We start from the raw sequence: 18,389 nt of genomic DNA, 5'->3' as shown, positions 1-18,389 counted from the left end.
GCGCACTGCAAAACCCAGAACTAAATGTATGGCCCAACTGTGAAAATGACGTGAAATTATAGGAAACATGTTTTAATGTGCCTAACCTCAGTTCTGACCTCATTTTATTTTTCTGCTTTCATTTTTCTTTATCTAACTTCCTTATGTATCAATCATGTACTAATTGTGTATTAAATATATAAATTATATTCACTGAATGTTTTATTGTTTTATTAAGTGTTCATTCAGTAAACACTGAATGTTTACTGATCCTTTTGTGGGGGAACTTGTCAAAGTATCAGTAAAATAAATTTGGATAGAAGTGCCTTTGCCATCAAGGGGCAGCGTACCTTAATCACGGGATCGAATTTTGAGGGGTACAAAAACAAATTGAAAGTGAATCAACAAGCCCGAAGTTACACACCTGCAGCATGCATCACACCCTCCACCTTCTTGTGATGCAGGTATCGGAATTTTAATGCTTTTGAGGGCAGAGGATGATGTTTTATTGTTGTTCTTGTTACAGGAAAAATTATTCATGAACGTTATTAAAGAACAGTAAGGCAGACTCTATCGGGGGGCTACTGCAGTAAGGTTTGGTAGTAGGGGAGAGACTCTGCCCAACTCTAAATACAACAAGGAACAGTGGAGATTTGTAGCCAAGGAGCGAGCGAGTGGAGGGAGTTGGAGATAAAAAATTACTAAGGTGGGGAAAGGGGGATTCTCACACGACTGATCCAACTGCTTGAGACAGTACTCAGCTATGCTGTCTATCATACGTGCCAAAGCTTTACAGGTTTCTTCATGATAGTCTCTGATGATGTCTAATTCCTGACTTAAAAGGATAGTTCACCTTTTGTAAAGCTTTTCTGCCTTTGTATTTGGTTTGGTTTGGTTTGGTTTTTCTCCTTTGGAGGCTAAGCCCAAATGATATTACTTAATGAAAGTCTGAACTGTTTGGAATTTGCGCATCCACCTAGGCTGCAGAAAGCTCAAAAGAGCACTGCTGGCAACCGACCTTCCTACAGGAAAAGGCAGGTAGAATGCTAACTTTTCCAAAGCTCATAGGGAAGCTGAGGTCTCAGCCCTGGAGGTGTCTAAATCCAAAGATACAGATGGCTCACCTGTGGCAGATCGTGGGTGGAAAGGCTGACTGCCATACAAGGGGTTAAGAAGAGATCAGTAACACTTTTGCAAATTGGTAGAGACCCAGTGGAGACTGGAATATCAGTCTGGAATACCTGAGGGCCCTGATGCTGGAGGAGTTAGCATTCACTTGTAGGCCATTTTCTGTCGGCCTCCTCTGGGTGCTCTTGAGAGCAGGGTGGGAAAGCAGACAGGCCTCCTCCATGTTGTAGGAAGTGATTGGCTGTTGCTGCAGGAATAATAGAAAATCCTGACTCCCTGCTCCAAGATAAAGCAGCCAATAAAAGCAAACTCAGGGACTTGAAAATTACTAACAACTAGAATAACTTCAAAGTCACTGTCTGCCAGGAGCTTAACCGTTAAAGGATAAGATGGAAAACATGGATAACATGTATGAACAGATAGGGAGAAGTGGAAACCACAAGAAACACTCAAATGCAAGTGCAGGAAATAAAGCCACGATACCACACACGAAGAATTCCTTTGAGAAGCTCATCCATACGCTCGATGAAGCTGAGGAAGGAATCAGTGAATTTAAAGATAGATAAGGTCAGTAGAAATTATTTAAACTGAAATACAGAGAGGGGAAAGGAGTAGGGGATGGGAAACAAAAGCGAAACCAAGCTTCCAAGAACCCTGGGACAATACCAGCCAGTGTAACATATATGCAATTCAAGTTCCAGAAAGGAAAAGAGAGCAGTAACAAGGCCTGAGAAATATTCGATGTCATAATAACTGAGAACTTGCCAAAAATAATGAAAAGCACACCAGAGATCCAAGAAGCTTCAGGAATCCCAAGCAGGATAAATAATAAAAAAAGAATATACCTGGATACATTGTTGTCAAACTGCTGGAAACCAAAGATAAAGAGAAAACCTTACACGCAACCGGGCAGAAAAGACACAACCAGGCAGAAAAGACCCGTTACAAACAGAAGTAATAATTACAGTAGACTTTTCATTCAAAACTCTGCAATTCCGAACTATCTAGACTTATGGCATGAGATACGTTTGATCATCAGAAGAGATTTTCTGATTAGTACCAGTATTTTCTAAATACGAGCTAGAACCTGCAGATGAAAAACTGACGCATTGTTTGATAAGATAACCAGTTCTACTTAAGGTGAGAGAAAATATTTTCAAAAAGTGAGTTAATGACCAAGTTTTGTGGCAAATATTGAAATATCGAAGATATTAATAGATTAGTAGCACATTACTTTATTTCATTGTGGGGTTTTTTTGGTAAACGTTAAATTAATTACCAGGTTAGAGAAAGCATCCTCTTCTAAAGCCGGGTAATTTGAGGAGGCATACATTTTGGGTTAAAGATAATCGGCTATTTTATAAATGGAAAAAAAAAAAAAAAAAAGCGGGGGGTGCCTAGCGCAGTGGCTCATGCCTGTAATTACAAGTTTGGGAATCCCAGGCAGGTGGATCTCCTGAGGTCAGGAGTTCGAGACCAGCTCGGCCAACATGGCAAAACCCCATCTGTGCTATACAAAAATTAGGCATGGTGGTGCATGCTTGTAATCCCAGCTACTTGAGAAGCCGAGGTGGGAGGAATCACTTGAACCTGGGAGGCAGAGGTTGCAGTGAGCCAAGATTGCACCACTGCACTCCAGCCTGGGCTACAGAGTAAGACTCTGTCTCAAAAAAAAAAAAAAAAGGAAATAATCAGGAAACTATGAAAGTACGTTCTTTATTTAGAACTCGATTGTTAGGTGCTACAGAGAGAAAATTGTTTAGCTATAATTCCTGTCTTCCGAGAACTTATAAAACTGAAACAGACCACATTTGCAGAGTACGTAGATAAAACAGTAGAATGTGAACAAAGTTTGTCCAAGTCAATGATTATTGTATTATGTAGTGCAGCAGTAGTAAAGAATACCAGTTACCATTTATTCACTCTCTGTGTTAAACCTGACGTATTCAAAATTTAAAACACATTATCTTGCTTGATTCTCATCCTATGAAAAGATAATATCAACATTTTGCAGTTGAGGAAAATGTGGCTTCACAAAGTTCAGTAAGTTGCCCACCATCCATGCCACTCAGCTGGTAAGTAGCACAGTTGGGATTCAAACTCAGTTGTATCTGATGCTCCTTCCTGTGCTACAGTGAAGCGCAATCATGGGAGTTTGAAATGCAGGCAGATTTTGGTGTTAAGGCAGGTCCCGCTCTCCGTTCTACTGTGATGGTTAAGTTCATGGAATGAATGGTATTTCTGGATTAATTGGATGTTGTGAAGTGGTCGTTTCAGTGGTCAGGAGTTAGAATGCTGGAAACAGCCTGCAAGGCCAAAAGAGCTCTCCAGTCCTGACGTTTCTTGCATAGTTGTTCTTTACCATAATTAGCTAATATAAGCATTCTTGATTTATAGCATTCTTAATATGCTGGTCGGATTCTTTTTAATTTTTAATAAGTATGGTCGTGTCCATATCCTCCGAAGAACTGAGAAATTACATGTCAGTGTTAAGATAGGAGATTTACAGGTCGGTGGAAGGGAGTATTTTCTGCCTTGGAAATTATGGAAATTGAAATAGTATCTGGTAAAACATGCAGCTGATAATATGGTGAACGTTACTTCTAATGCCTCAGAGTTTGGTAAATTTTCCCATTCAATATAATGAACATAATTATAATATTCAAGGCTTAGGTGTTCTAAATGCATTTTCATTTATACGTAGTTGCTCATTACCTGTCAGCATAGATACATTAATTCTGTTTCTTTAATGTAGCAGATGTGAGACTCTTGTGTTTAGGAGACAATCATATTAAACATCTGTGCTGCTCTGTAGACTTAATTGCTTTTGGAATTACAGCAAAATTGAGTTACAGTCGACTTTCTGTATCTGTGGGTTCCGCATCTGTGGATTCAACCAATAGCAGATCGAAATGATTTGGGGGCTGGACACAGTGGCTCTTGCCTATAGTCTTAGCTCCTTGAGATCTTGGCTGAGGTGGGAGAACCTTTGAGCCCAGGAGTTCAAGGATGCAGTGAGTTATGATTGTGCCACTGTGCTCCAGCCTGGGCAACACAGTGAGACCCTACTTCTGAGAGAGATAGGTATATTTTATATATATTTATAGATATACATACATGTGTATTTATATGTATATATATTGGGGAAGAAAAATGGATGGTTGTGTCTTTACTAAACATGTACAGACTTTTTTTCTTGTCATTATTTTCTAAAACATACACTATAACAACTAGTGACACACACGAGGTGATTTCAAGGATACAGGAGGATGTGCATAGGTTGTATGCAAATACCATATCATTTCACAGCAGGGACTTGCGCATCTACAGATCTTGGTATCCTTAGGGGGTCCTGGAACCAGTTCCCCCATGTATACCAGGGAACACTGTAATTCAGTATTGGTTATCATGGCCGCGACTGGCAAAGCAGTATTTACAGAAGAAAATCTTGACCAGGCAGCATTTTTAAGTTTCAATTTTAATTTTGAGACATTGTTTATTTTTTAAAAATAACTTTACATATAACTTTAAAAGAAAATCAGTTTGTATGGTATTTATTTTTTCAAATGTGTTATTTTTTGAAAAGCAAGTATTTTCTAAGAGAATAAGCATATAACTTCATTTCAATTAATACATTTATTCCAGTTGACTAACAATCAAACTAGGTTTTTTAAAAAAGAACATTTTTCTGTGTACAACACACACGGTGTAAGTGTATTTTTTATTTGTAATTTGATGAGTTAATGATTCTGTCCTCTGAACTATTCTACTAGGATTGTACTTATTCTCTACTTATGTGTCTCTTTACAAGTGAATGTTCTTTGTATTACAATATATAGTAGACACTGAATATATAATTGGGGTACTTAACTTTTTATTTTGAAATAGTTATAGATTCACAGAAAGTTGCAGAAACAAAAATGCAGACAGGTCGTATGTCCCTTTCACTTGGTTTTCTCCAGTGGTAGCATTTTTTTGTTTTTTTCTAAATACGTGTATATATATATTTTTCGAGGCAGTGTCTGGTTCGCTGGTAGGGAAGAAAGCCTGATGACAGTGAGTGAGGGAGGGGGAGAGTGAGGCACGACCAACTGCCCGTCCCGTCATGGTCTAGAACTTGGTTTCCAGGGTTTCTCTGGGGTCCCTTTGGCCAACGGGGGGTCTGTTCAGTCAGTTAATTCTTTTTTTTATTTCTCAGGGTGGAGATGGGACCCAGCATGGCTCACCTTCCTGGCTTCTCCAATGGGGACCTCCTTTCCGTCCTCTGCTGGCTTCTGCCTTCTGCCAGCAGCCCTGTTCTTTCCCACCCTTTGCATGTGCTGTTTCTTCTGCCTGAAATGCTTCTTTCCCCTTCCCACTCATCTTTCTTTTGTCTAGTTAACACCTATTCATTTTGCAAATCTCACTCCTACGTCTATCAAGCCTTTCAAGGCCACAGCTCACATACCATCCTACAGGCCTTTCCTTCCCGGCACGCATTACAGTTAGTAACTGTGGAATTGGCGCTTACGTGGAGAATGCTAGCTGAGAAGTTTTGGGGGCAGACACATATTTGCCTGGTACATGCTACCTTGCCTAATGCAATAGTGCTTGCCAGCGTGCTTGTATATTGAGATTCATTAGGAAATGCTGTCACAGCTCGCATTGGCACTGCATATATTGTACGATTAGAAGTGGGGAAATGCTCCACAGCTCAGGTATTCGCGTGTTAGTTAGAACTGGAAATACTATCAGAAACCGTGGTCTTGGTGTAGTATTGGATTCGTGAGGGAATGTTTTATCCGCGGCTCGTAGTGTTCAGAGTAATATTAGTGCATTGAGGAAATGCTATCACGGCTCGTGGGTATTCCGTCAATGTTAATTAAGTGAGGAATACTATCACGCATTTCGTGATTGATTTCACTGGCGATATTAGTCGTGAGGAATGCTATCCGCGGCCTTGATTGTTCCGTGTGTTAAGTGAGGGAAATGTTATCTGCGGCTCGTTGGCATGCGTGCGTATTAGTTAAATGCAAGAATGCTATCATTTCAAGTAGTCTTGATGAAATATTGGACTAGTGAGGGAAATGCTATCAAAACATTGGTATTTCCGCAGCTGATGTTAAGTGAGGAAATGCTATCGCAGATTTATCTTCATCGTATTGGATTCAAATGAGGAAATACTGTCACGGCTCGTGGTCTTCGTGCGTGTTAGTTAAGTGAGGAAATACTGTCACGGCTCGTGGTCTTCGTGTGTGTTAGTTAAGTGAGGACAGTTAAATACTGTCACAGCTGGATGGGGTCTTCTTGCCCACTGCCCAAAAAGCAAATGCACTGAGAACAGCAAATATTGCGACAAAGAAGCAGTTTAATCATAGCAGGGCCAGCTAAGTGGAAAACAGAAGGCATTTCTCAAATCCACCTCCCTGAGAACTGGGAGGCTAGAGTTTTTAAAGACACTTTGTCAGGCAGGGGCCTGGGGAACTGAAACAGTTGATAGCCTGTGGATGGAAATCACAGGAGTGTCTAAACTGCACAGCTGAGTCAGTTCCTGGTTGGGGGTTGGGCCTCAGGACCAGGTAGCATCTCTTGGTTTGTGGAAATGCTAAATCTGAAAAATATCTCGGAGAGCAGTCCTTTAGGTTCCACAATAGTGATGTTATCTACAGGAGTAGTTGGGAAGTTACAAGGCTTATAGCTTCTGACTGTGTGACTGGTAGTGAGCAGCTTAGAGAAAAGCAAGCTTAGCAGTGGCCCGTGATTGTTTAAGTGTGTAGCAAACGAAGTCCAGGCCCCACCATAATTCGAATCCAGCCTTAGGAATGTGGCTTCAGTCCCCAAACAAGCAGGAAGGTCAGGTTTTCTAGCCTCAAAGTTTAACTATAAACCAATTTTTTCTTACAGTTATCTTGGCCTCCGCACTAGAATAAGCTCAAGGCAATGTAGCCTGAGAGGTTAGAAGCAGGGTGGAGTTGGTCATGTTAGACTTCTCTTAGTACTTACAATTCTGCAAAGGTGGTTTCAGTGTCATCCTTCCACATACACTTTTTTTGTAAAAAGTATTAAAACTTGGTGAAGCATGAAAAATCTTTTAAATGTAGCATGAATCCTGTCCACGACATAAAATAAAGATATAGAGTTAAGTTTAAAGAAATGTGAACATTTTGACGCAATCTGTTGGCGGACATGACTTAACTAAATCCTGACTTTTAAAAATCCTGTTTGAGGAAATACTGTTTGATACAAGATGAGTGCCCCGGTGTCAGAAAGCCCCAGGCCTGCGACCTGTACCGGAATTCACACTATGTAGCTTACTCCCATCTGTGTCTTAGCTCGTTAAAAAAAAAATTGTCTTTTCTGCCTAGTTTACTTCGCTTGCTGCCAAATGGAAAGAGAAAAAGGCTGTAGGTTTGTCATCTGAGCAGTCAGCAGATTCTACGTCTTTCACTTAAGAAGCCATTTGCTAGCAGTTCATTCCTTCACAAATCTTTCGTGAGTGTCTGCTGGCTCCAGGCACGGGTCTAGGCCCTGGGAGTAGACTCCTGCAAAGCAGTGGCTAGTTTCCACTTCCAGCAGACAGCCCACGTTCTCGTTCACGGGTCCGCTTCCAGCAGACAGCCCACGTTCTTGTTCACGGGTGGTTAATTTATATGACCATACCACTGAGTAACTTACCATTGGTCTTTATATAATGTGCTTCTCTTTAGAGGGGCTTTTAGCTTAATTGGGTTGTAAATCAATATCTTTATTTAATAAACATAAGGATTAATTATTTTAAAGTAGAGTAAGATTGAGCAAAGTTCTTGTTCAACTACATTATTAATTTATTTCTAAGAGGATCTGTATGTTAATGGCGTTAGGACTAATTCATCTCAAAAAGAAAGCCTTAAATCACACATGGACATTAAGTGTCCAAGCTCTACAGTTCTTTTAGGTTGGAAAAGAAAATAATCTGCAATTCATTATTATGACTATTTGTTAGGATGTCAGTTTAGCTTTAACACTGGCTGACACCATGAATTACCATTTATTTCTTGACATTTTCATGTTTTAGTCCTATTGTCAGTTATTATATGCACTTTAAAAGCCGAGAGAGTATTTGAACAGGCTCTCACTGATAGCAAAGGAACAGAAAAAGTATTCCCTTTGAGGTTTTAAATATATTTTTAAAGATCGGCGCCCATGTCTTAGTTCCACATAATCCTGTATTTTCATGTACAAACCCTTATTTGACAATTACCACTTTTTGAAATTAAACAATGTCTTTATTCATGTTGTCTTGCCAACTAAAATATTTAAAGTTATTATTTTAAAACTATAATGAAATTCTATTACTCATTTTACATTTGATGTTATTTTTAAATTTCCTGACTCGTAAGTATAATGTACATAGTGCAGTGACTTATTAAGCAGTTTATTCACATATATATTCTTTTGTTTTATCAAGCCACTGCCAAAAAATATGGTGTCTCGTCTTTGTGAATCTAAAAAGGTTTGTGCTGCAGCTGATATGCAACTTCAGGTATGTACCTTGGTTCTGAAGTTTTCCGGAGTCATTATCCCAAATACATATCTAACTTTAAATTCTTGCCAATGATACCTATTTATTATAATAATTATGCTTCTAAAACATCTTTCATCTGAGTTCAAAGAACTTGACCAAAATTGACTCATTTAGTCCTCACACTGCCCTTATGAAGTAGGCATTGAATAAAATTATTTCCCGACCAGGCACGGTGGCTCACACCTGTAATCCCAGCACTTTGGGAGGCCGAGGTGGGTGGATTGTGAGGTCAGGAGTTCGAGACCAGCCTGACCAACACGGTGAAACCCTGTCTCTACTAAAAATACAAAAATTAGCTGGGCATGGTGGTGCGTGCTTGTAATCCCAGCTACTCAGGAGGCTGAAGCAGGAGAGTCGCTTGAACCTGGGAGGTGGAGGTTGCCGTGAGCTGAGATCTTGCCACTGCACTCTAGCCTGGGCAACAGAGCGAGACTCTGTCTCAAAAAATAAAAAATAAAAAAAAGACTATTTCCCATTTTCAGTTGGGAAAAAATGAAAGCTTAGAAAAATTACATGACTTCTTCTAAATCACACATTTTACCAGCTAAATTAAGGCTCAAACTTATTTTTTTTAATATATATATATATATATATGTTTATTCATTCTGTATCTTTTTAAAATTTTTGTCTTCTTAGGTTTGAAGTTTAGATAGTAATTGCTGTTAGTTTTAGATAATATTCAAAACCAACTTCCCAGGTTTCGAGATGAAGACTAGTAAACTTTCATGAACCATCTGGATGCCAGGTCTGCATGACACCAGATGTGTATGTAGATGTTTGTAATGACTGAGATTGTTTATGGAATTCTCACTCCTCTTCAGATCTTGAGAGTTATGTAAATACCCTAAACACCCATCTTTCATCTTAGGCAATATTCACTTTATGATGATTCAGTTACCTGTTTAACAAAGTAACCACTATTTAATTGCTTTATGGTTTTGTAAAATTCAGTCCCTAGAAGGTAATGAATGTGCTCTCTTTTTCTGTACCTTGAAACATGAAATCCGTGTTTCAATGAAGGAAATCTATTATATAGACAAAACTATGAATCTATATTTGCTTTACCTTACTCAATATCTATTCATATCAATATAATTTTTAAAGGATTTCTGAATTATTTTTAAAAATTAACATTACTTGGCTGGCAAAAGTCTTGTTTGCTGGTATCTTTAGTAGAAGGCCTGGCTTTCAAAAGTCTGTTTTGTGGCTTTCTTCTTGAAAAATTGTTCTAATAATTTTCTTTTAAAATGGAAAACCAACTTTCCCTCCTCCTCCCTCCAAAAACAATAGACCCCTAGGGACAGAGAGAGACAAAGTCCTGGTAGAGGAGCTGCCTGGGTTCAGCTTTTATATTACACTTGGACAGTGGAGACAAAGGTAGAAAGGAAGTGAATTGTTTCAGCTTCCCTTGGGGACATAAACAGTGTTTTTAAAACTGTACATTTTTTAAAATTATTGTTTTAAAAATAGGCTCTTTATTTTTACTTTCTTTCAATAAGTTTCTTGGTCCCAGGAATGCATGACTCCCTGGGTGGGTAGATAGGCTCATCTCTTTGGAATTGTTTAGTTTATCAGCAAATAAACATAAAAATAATGCACATTTAATTTATTTTACTCTGTTTTCATATTTAATTTATTTTGCTCTGTTTTTATAATTCAAAAAAGTTACCCCATGTTTATATCATTTGTAAAAGGCATAATTGAAGAAATGAAACTTCTGAATTCTGATTTATTTATACATTGGGGCAAAATAACACCTCATTTGAAGTTAGAATGTAAGGGTTTCAGTTCCTGATAATTTACTCTGTTAGAATATAGGTAAGACGTTGAGTAATTTTGGCCTCTCTGATTATCTTTAGGCATTGTTACTCATTATAAAATGTAGAATTGAAAGAGCTATATTTAGCTATATATTTAGATTACCAGTTAGAAGAAAGCAATATTTATATTTAGGAAATGTCTGTATTTTTCTTGGGAAGGTTTAAACTTAACTTTATAATTTAGAACCATAATTCTATATCTGGATGCAGCCAGAAGCTAGAGATCATTTAAATTTTTTCTTTTAACCAAACTAATCCTCACTTCTTTCAAGTCAACAGCTGCACATTCTCTACAAATCCCATTTCTGAATCACAAAGATACATATCAGAAGCATAATTGCATGTCAAAATTTGTCCTTTAAAATAAAGCATTTTCTACTTGCCTGCATGAAGTCAAATGTTCAAGTCAGTGTTCAAAAACAATACTTGAGTCAAATGTTGTCGTGAAAAAATGCTTTATGTTTATTTTAGATTTCTTTGCAAAATTTAGTTTTGAGTACTTTGTAAACAGCAGATTTCATGTCCAAACTCTCTTTAATGCTTTCTTCTCCCACTGGGTTTCAATGGCCTATATCCTCCACTCAGAGGAGAGCGCTCCTTCTCCCTGGTCATCTAGCTGAGCCCTCCCTGTACAGCAGCTGCTTCCTTTGTACTTCCTGACACCAGGTGTGGGAGTCTAGTTCCAACCTCTCCAACAGCTGCATCAGAATTCTTCGATACATCTGTACTCACCAGATGCTGCATTGTTATTTCTTTCTCTACCCCCACCACACCTATTTAATTTTCTTTTACCTTTCATCACAAAACTAGAATTCTGACCATTTCATTTCTCTCATTTAAGATATATCAGGATTCCAGGAGGAAACCAAACAGACCTTGTTAGATCCAGCGGGTCAAAAGTTGTAACTGGTTTTGTACATTTCTGTCTACATATATTTTGGCAAAATTCCCATGTCACATATTTAATTTGCCACATTGTACGTAAAGAGTATCTTATGGGTATGGTTCAAAGTTCTTTAATATTTATGAAAAGGTTGAGAGCATTCCTTTTAATCTTAGGCATGGTCTTAAATGTGGTATGAAATACATTTCAAACCATATACGTTTATTTTTGTGACTGTTTTAAACTGTGATTGGTAACTGTTGTTCTGATGCACTTACAGCATCTTTGGTCTACCACATCTTGATGTGAGGATGGACGACCAAAACTAAGTAGATGTTTTTATCTATCTAGGTCTTTTATGCCGCTCTGGATCAAATCTACCATGGGAAGCATCCCCTGAGGAATTCAACCACAGACATTCTCAAGGAAACACAAGAGAAATTCTATGGCCTACCATACGTTCCAAATACTGTGAGTCCAGCATTTGGCTTCTGTTGTGTGTACTGAGTGGTTCTGCTATTACTTCTGTAGCTTGTAATTACCTTCCCCTTTGGAGAACTTGAAATCCCTACATTTATGTTGAGGCTTCACATGGCGCAAATGCTAGAAATTGCCTGGCTTATTTAATATTTCCAACTACCCATTTATATGTTCTTATTTTCTGCCCTCCAGCAGTGTTTTTCTACCTTTCTGGAAATGTGGGGGTTAAAAAGGCCATTGGAGTTGGTCTGTATTCTTCTTTTTAGTTATTTTTCTATAATGTGAAAAATAGTGATGAATGTGATTACCAATTCTGAATCATCATTGCTAAGAGAATTAACGTGGATTGAGTATCTTACATTGTACCAGGAATTATAATAGATGCTTTACATATCTTATCTTCTTGAGTACCTTGTCAGGAGAGAGAGCAGGAGTAATGTTACCATTTATTGGATTCTAGGCGCCAGACTCTGTCTAATTCCTTTGGGAAAAGATCTCTGATTTAGCTCTCAAAATAACCTTACGAATTAAATAATATCCTAGTATTTGGGGCTCATTTGGAGGCACATACACGTTATTATGTCCTGTCTGAGATCATCTAGGTAGTTAAGTGATTGTACTGGGGTCCAAAACAAACGGGCTTTATTCATCCCTCAAAGGCTCCTGTGAGGAGCAGCTGAACACTGTGACTCCTAGTGCCGTTAACATGTGATTCTCGGTGCAGTTACGTGACTGACTTAACGTCACCCAGGCCTTTCTCAGGTGCAAGTGATAGAAACGCAGTTCACACGGACTTAAACAGAAAAGGGAATTTATTGAGTCTTATAACTGAAAGGTGCAGGGGTATAGGGGTGTTTCAAGTAAGTTGGATTTAGGTCTCCCACAATATTGTTAGAAATGTTTCTCTCTCTTTCCACTTCTCAGCTCTGTGTTTTTCTGGTTCCTTTCATTCTCTGGCAATCTCCCCAGACCAAATGGTTTGAAAACTACCAGTAGGTTCAGGTTTATGTCCTTCTAGCCTAGTTGGTCTAACAGGAAGAGAGCTAACTTGAAAGTGTTTTGTAAACTATAAAAAGCAGAATAAATGTCAAGTGGTTTTATTTGCTGTAAGATTGGATAGCAGAATTCATTGTGCTAAGAGGTTAAGTTAATCAATAAACTACAATTGTCCAGTAAATCTTCAGGTCCTAATGCTCAAATATGCATGGGAAAAGATCATATTTACCAGCCAAGTGAAGCAACAGGGTATTTTATAATACCTCTTGTCATTAGTTTTCGATTGGCTTAGAACCTTAATTATCTGCTACAGGTATATAATGTCAGTCATACTAACTGTTTTTAATCTTACCTGTAATTTACTGTTGTAATACTTTCTACTGCCGAGCTCTTGATTATCTGTATTAGTGAAAATTTATAGTGATAAGAATAATCAACTATTTATTCATGGAATAAATAATAGCAATTGCCTAGATTTTACTAGCATTTTCCAGTTCACAGAGCATTGCCTGATTCACCTGCTTTTGGGCTTGTATGTTTTTGTTCTCATCTTATACTCTTTGTGGATATGAGTTCAACTTCATGACCAGTAAGTAGTAAAGTCCTAGGAAGACTAACATTAGGAAAACTGGGATGCTTGCCAAAGCTGCAAAACTTCAATTTGACTGAGTTGCTTGCCCTCTGCCCTTTTTTTATCATAGGTCTTATAATAAAGTCACTATGTCTCTCTTTAAAAGAAAACTCAGCTTCCTTACCATCCAGATTTCTTCTCTGTAATCATTTAACATACTAAGATGAAGTATTAGTGGCAAGCAAATTCTGAATCAACAATCCATAAATCACTTAATTTGAAAGGAAGAGTGATGCTAAGTCCATGTGCCTTGTCCTAATTCCTTTGAGAAAATAGAAAGCTGTATCTCTTTCCTGGGATTAGCTCCACAATTCATTTTCGGTAGCCATCGCTTGCTCTTTGTGTAAACTGTTTTAAGAGGTCTTTAAAGGAAGCATAGCTATGTTTAGAGGAAAAAAACCATTATTTTAAGGCTTGCCTTTTTAAAAAAGTGTCTGAGAGTTTGTTTAGATTTGTACAAATAGCCTACTCTTCCTACTTAGAAACTTCTGCATTTCTTCATTTGTCTGTCAATTCATTCATCAAACCTCTAACATTCCCAAGAGCAAGTTGGTGGACTTGACCACTCAGGATTCAGATAAAGCTGCAGGAGTGAAGACAGCCTGACGCTGGCGTGGGGATGCACAGATAGCAGTGGAACAGGAGCAAGAGCCCAAAGGCAGACTCAGCAAGTTAATAGACTCTCGAACATAGGTTGAGTGACACTGTAGATCACTGGGTGAAGAGGGAACAGTTTTTTTAAATGGTGTTGTAGTGATTGATCATCTGTATGGGAAAAAAATGCACCTCTGTATCACGCTGCACACAAAAAAAAAGAGTTAAAGACCAAGATGTGAAAAGTAAAGCTTTAAATTTTAGAAGATAATACAAAAGAATTTTTTCTTTTTGATAGTGTTTTTGTTGTTGTTGTTGTTGTTTTGAGATAGAATCTTGCTCTGACTCCTAGGCTAGAGTGCAATGGCGCAATATTGGCTCACTGCAACCTCTGCCTCCTGGGTTCAAGCAATTCTCCTTCCTCAGCCTCCTGAGTAGCTGGGATTGCAGGTGCCCGCCACCATACCTGGCTAATTTTTGTATTTTTAGTAGAGACGGGGTTTCGCCATGTTGGCCAGGCTGGTCTCGAACTCCCGACCTCAGATAATCCACCTGCCTTGGCCTCCCAAGGCTGAGGATTACAGGCATGAGCCACTGCGCCTGGCCATGATAGTGTTTTTTATACCCACTCTGAGTATCTTATATTTTATACAGATGCTTCTCAACTTATGATGCAGTTAAGTCCCGATAACCCATTGTAAGTTGAAACTATCATAAGTCAAAAATACATTTAATACCCCTGCACTGCTGAATGTCATAGCTTAGCGTAGCCTACCTTAAATGTGCTCAGAATGCTTATATTAGCCTACAGTTGGGCAAACTCATCTAACACAAAGTCTATTTCATAATAAAGTGTTGAATATCTCACGTAATTTATTGAATACTGTACTGAAAGTGAAAAACAAAATGATTCTCAGGCGCCCAAAGTACAGTTTCTATTGAATGCATATTGCTTTCACACCATTGTGGAGCTGAAAAATCTTAAAGTTAAAAAATCTTAAATAAGTTAGGGATCTTCTATATACAATGGAAAAGCCATTAAACATAAAGCAAAAGACTGACAAATTCAATATTTAAACTTAAAAAGCACATAGCATAAAACTTTACTTTTTTTTCCCCCTGCCTTTAGATGGAGTCTTGCTCTGTTGCCCAGGCTGGAGTACAATGGTGCAGTCTCAGCTCACTGCAACCTTCGCCTCCTGGGTTCAAGCGATTCTCTCACCTCGGCCTCCTGAGTATCTGGGATTACAGGCACCCACCACCATGCCTGGCTAATTTTTTAGTAGAGACAGGGTTTCACCATGTTGGCCAGGCTGGTCTTGAACTCCTGACCTCGAGTGATCTGCCCACTTCAGCTTCCCGAAGTGCTAGGATCACAGGTATGAGCCACCGTGCCTGGCCATTGGAAAAAGATATATTTTTAAATTACTTTGAATGAGCAAAATACATGGATATGCAAAAAATGAAATAAAATAACTTAAATATTAATCAGGGAATGCACATTAAAACCACATTACAATACTCCTAAAATATTTTACTGTCGCTTGTTTGGCAAAAATAAAACAATTGACAGTAGCAGATGTTGGCGAGGATGTGGAGTCACAGGAACTCTTACACGCTGCAGGTAGGAGAGCAAGTTGGTATAACCACTTTGCAGAACAGATCTGTGAAATCTGAATGTGGACTACCCTGGGACCCAGCCATTCAATTCCTAATATAACCTGGAAAAAAATGTTGTACTTTCTCTACCAGGTGTACTTTTCTGCACCAGGCATGAAAAATAGGAGGGTTTATAACAGCACTGTTTGTAAACAGTTAAAAAAAAGGTGAGGGGGAGGATTCTGGGAAGAACCCAAGTGATTGTCATCAGAGAAATGGATAAACAATTGGTTCATACAGCTGGAATACTGTTCAGCTATGGAAATTGAGGGCTACAGTTGATGAGCCTAACAAGCATAAGGTAAAGTGAAATAAATGAATACCAGATGAATCAAACCAGTGCATTTATAGAAAGTTCAGAGTGATGCAAAACTAAGCGGTACATTGTCAGATAAATACATATGTGATTAGACTATAAAGAAAAGAGAGGGAATTACAAGCACAGAATTCACAGGAGTGGGTTCACAGGAGTCTTAGAAATATTTTCTTAAACTGATTGGTGGGTACCTGGTTGATGACTTTGTCATTCTTTCTACTAACAGTGGACATACAGTCTTGGCAGATAGAAAACACTTCCAAGGGTTAAAAGGTGATTTGGGCTACAAGGTATGGGGTATGCCAAGAACAACGGACCTTGGCAAAGCTACTGGTGGCTCAAACTAGGACAGTGACTGTGGGGAGCGGAAGATTGAAATGGACCTGAGAACAGTGCAGAAGGCATAATCAGTGCAGCGGGGGTGACTGGATGTATGGGTTGGGATGATGAGCAAGATCCATGGGAATGGGACGACCGCAAGGCTTTCAACTTCCATATCGGATAGAAGATGACTTTGTAGCGCCTTCCCTTGCAGGCCAAAGAGTGACAGTGTCCCCCTGTAAACTTGTCTCCAGAAATTGTTTCTCTGAAATGAATCCTTTTATTCCCCCAAATTAAACAATGAGAAAAGGAAAATATAAGCAACAAAGGGTATTTATAATGCTTATAGAGTTGATAAAAATGTAGGTACATAATCTGATATAAACTTTTAGACAGTGATTTTGCATGTGTCTATATTAGCACTTCTTTAAGTGCATTAGTAACTCATCTTGGGAATAAAGTGTCACATTAATTATCTTTGGACAACACTTTTTTTTATACTTTTAAGTTCTAGGGTACATGTGCACAACGTGCAGGTTTGTTACATACGTATGCATGTGCTGTGTTGGTGTGCTGCACGCATTAACTCGTCATTTACATTAGGTATATCTCCTAGTGCTCTCCCTCACTGGTTTAAACAACATCGAGCTGGCTTCTCTACTGAGGAACCACTTGGAGTCTGTGGTATGCTAACAAACGTTATGAGTCTCTGTTCTCAAATGTATTAACCCTGGAAGTCATCATGGATAATTTCTAGGCACTAGCTTTTGCAGGTCATACTTTGGAAAATTGCATTTACATGACTGTAACTGTTTAATAGGGGCAGTTCCATAGATACTCCATATTAAATAATGATGCTTTTTGTACAAGTCAATAAGTAGCCTTCTAGTGTTGGCAGTTTATTGATATTTGTGTGCATGCTGAGTCACTCTGTATAAAGTATAGGCTAATTTGTACTTACTTGCTATTCCATCTAACAGTAGTTTGATGCTAGAAATCCGAAAGTTTCTACTCATTTGTGAATAGAGGGCAATAGTACAACATATACCAACAGGCTCGCCGCCTGCTGTTACCACTTCTCTCCCATTTAGAGAACAGTGTTGTGTTGTTGTGTTTTTTATATTCATGACTGTCTCTTCTCAGAATCTTTTTCCTAAGTGATTGTGTATCTCTCCTGTTTTTAATTCAGAAAATAGAAAATGTATATTTTAACTTTTGTAGCATCGTAGGTTTGTAATTTTACCTTTTCACCCTCCTCTCTGACACAGTTGAGATACAATTGTGTACTGGAAGCTCTGGGATGAAACTTCTAGCCTTTGATCCTCTGACTCTTCTAATGTGTATTTTTCAAGTACAAAACATGAACAGCTGACTCTAGGTTTTGAAGCTCTGTTCATGATGCAGTTGTATTTTAGTGTTTTGACCTAATGTGGTAGGCTTGTGGGTTTGGGTGGTGAAGCTGTGTCTCCAGCACAGCTGTTCTCAGAGTGACAGTGTTCTCTGAATAAGTCTTGCCACCAGTGAGCCTCCTTTTTGCTCTTTAGCAACCTCAAATTGAACACAGAGTAAGAAAGTTCTGAGCACTGTAAGTATTGACGTGAAAATATAATAATACGTCTAAGAAAATTGTCTTTCTTCACAACTCACAATTTAAAATTCACCATCTTGATGGCATAAAAGTTGTTCAAAGCTGGAATGAAGTTATTTTAGGAAAGCAGTTACTGGGACGCAAGGATATGTTGCTATTTGGTCCTTCTTGTTAGAACAGACACCAACAAAGAATATGAAAAGAAGACATGTTTCTTGTGAATAGGATTCACTTCACGTTTAGGGTTTTATTTTTGCATCCAGCAACAAACTGGCATATTATAGTGGCACTGTGTTAGCGTCAGTTAAAAATTATTCTAGGCTGGGCGCAGTGACTCACGCCTGTAATCCAAGCACTTTGGGAGGCTGAGGCGGGCAGATCATGAGGTCAGGAGATCGAGACCATCCTGGCTAATATGGTGAAACCCCGTCTCTACTTAAAATACAAAAAA

At 38.6% G+C, this 18,389-nt stretch overlaps 1 protein-coding gene across 5 annotated transcripts in view; it reads left to right on the top strand.

The window, feature by feature from the left end:
* MIPEP (mitochondrial intermediate peptidase) overlaps positions 1 to 18,389 on the top strand; it is a 213,321-nt gene that overhangs the window by 69,186 nt on the left and 125,746 nt on the right. For all 5 annotated transcript variants that reach the window (XR_004178620.1, XM_021929491.2, XM_003913672.5 and 2 more), the window contains exons 15-16: positions 8,534 to 8,608; positions 11,705 to 11,824. Coding sequence is in view for 4 of the 5 variants with exons in the window: in XM_021929491.2 (XP_021785183.2) it covers positions 8,534 to 8,608; positions 11,705 to 11,824 (195 nt within the window). In the remaining variant the exon portion in view is untranslated. The remainder of the gene's footprint in view (positions 1 to 8,533; positions 8,609 to 11,704; positions 11,825 to 18,389) is intronic.

Source organism: Papio anubis, chromosome 15 (genome assembly GCF_008728515.1).
Source record: "Papio anubis isolate 15944 chromosome 15, Panubis1.0, whole genome shotgun sequence".
NCBI classification, from domain to species: domain Eukaryota; kingdom Metazoa; phylum Chordata; class Mammalia; order Primates; family Cercopithecidae; genus Papio; species Papio anubis.
The sequence above is the reverse complement of the archived record's forward strand: the minus strand, read 5'-3'. Positions and strand labels throughout refer to the sequence as shown.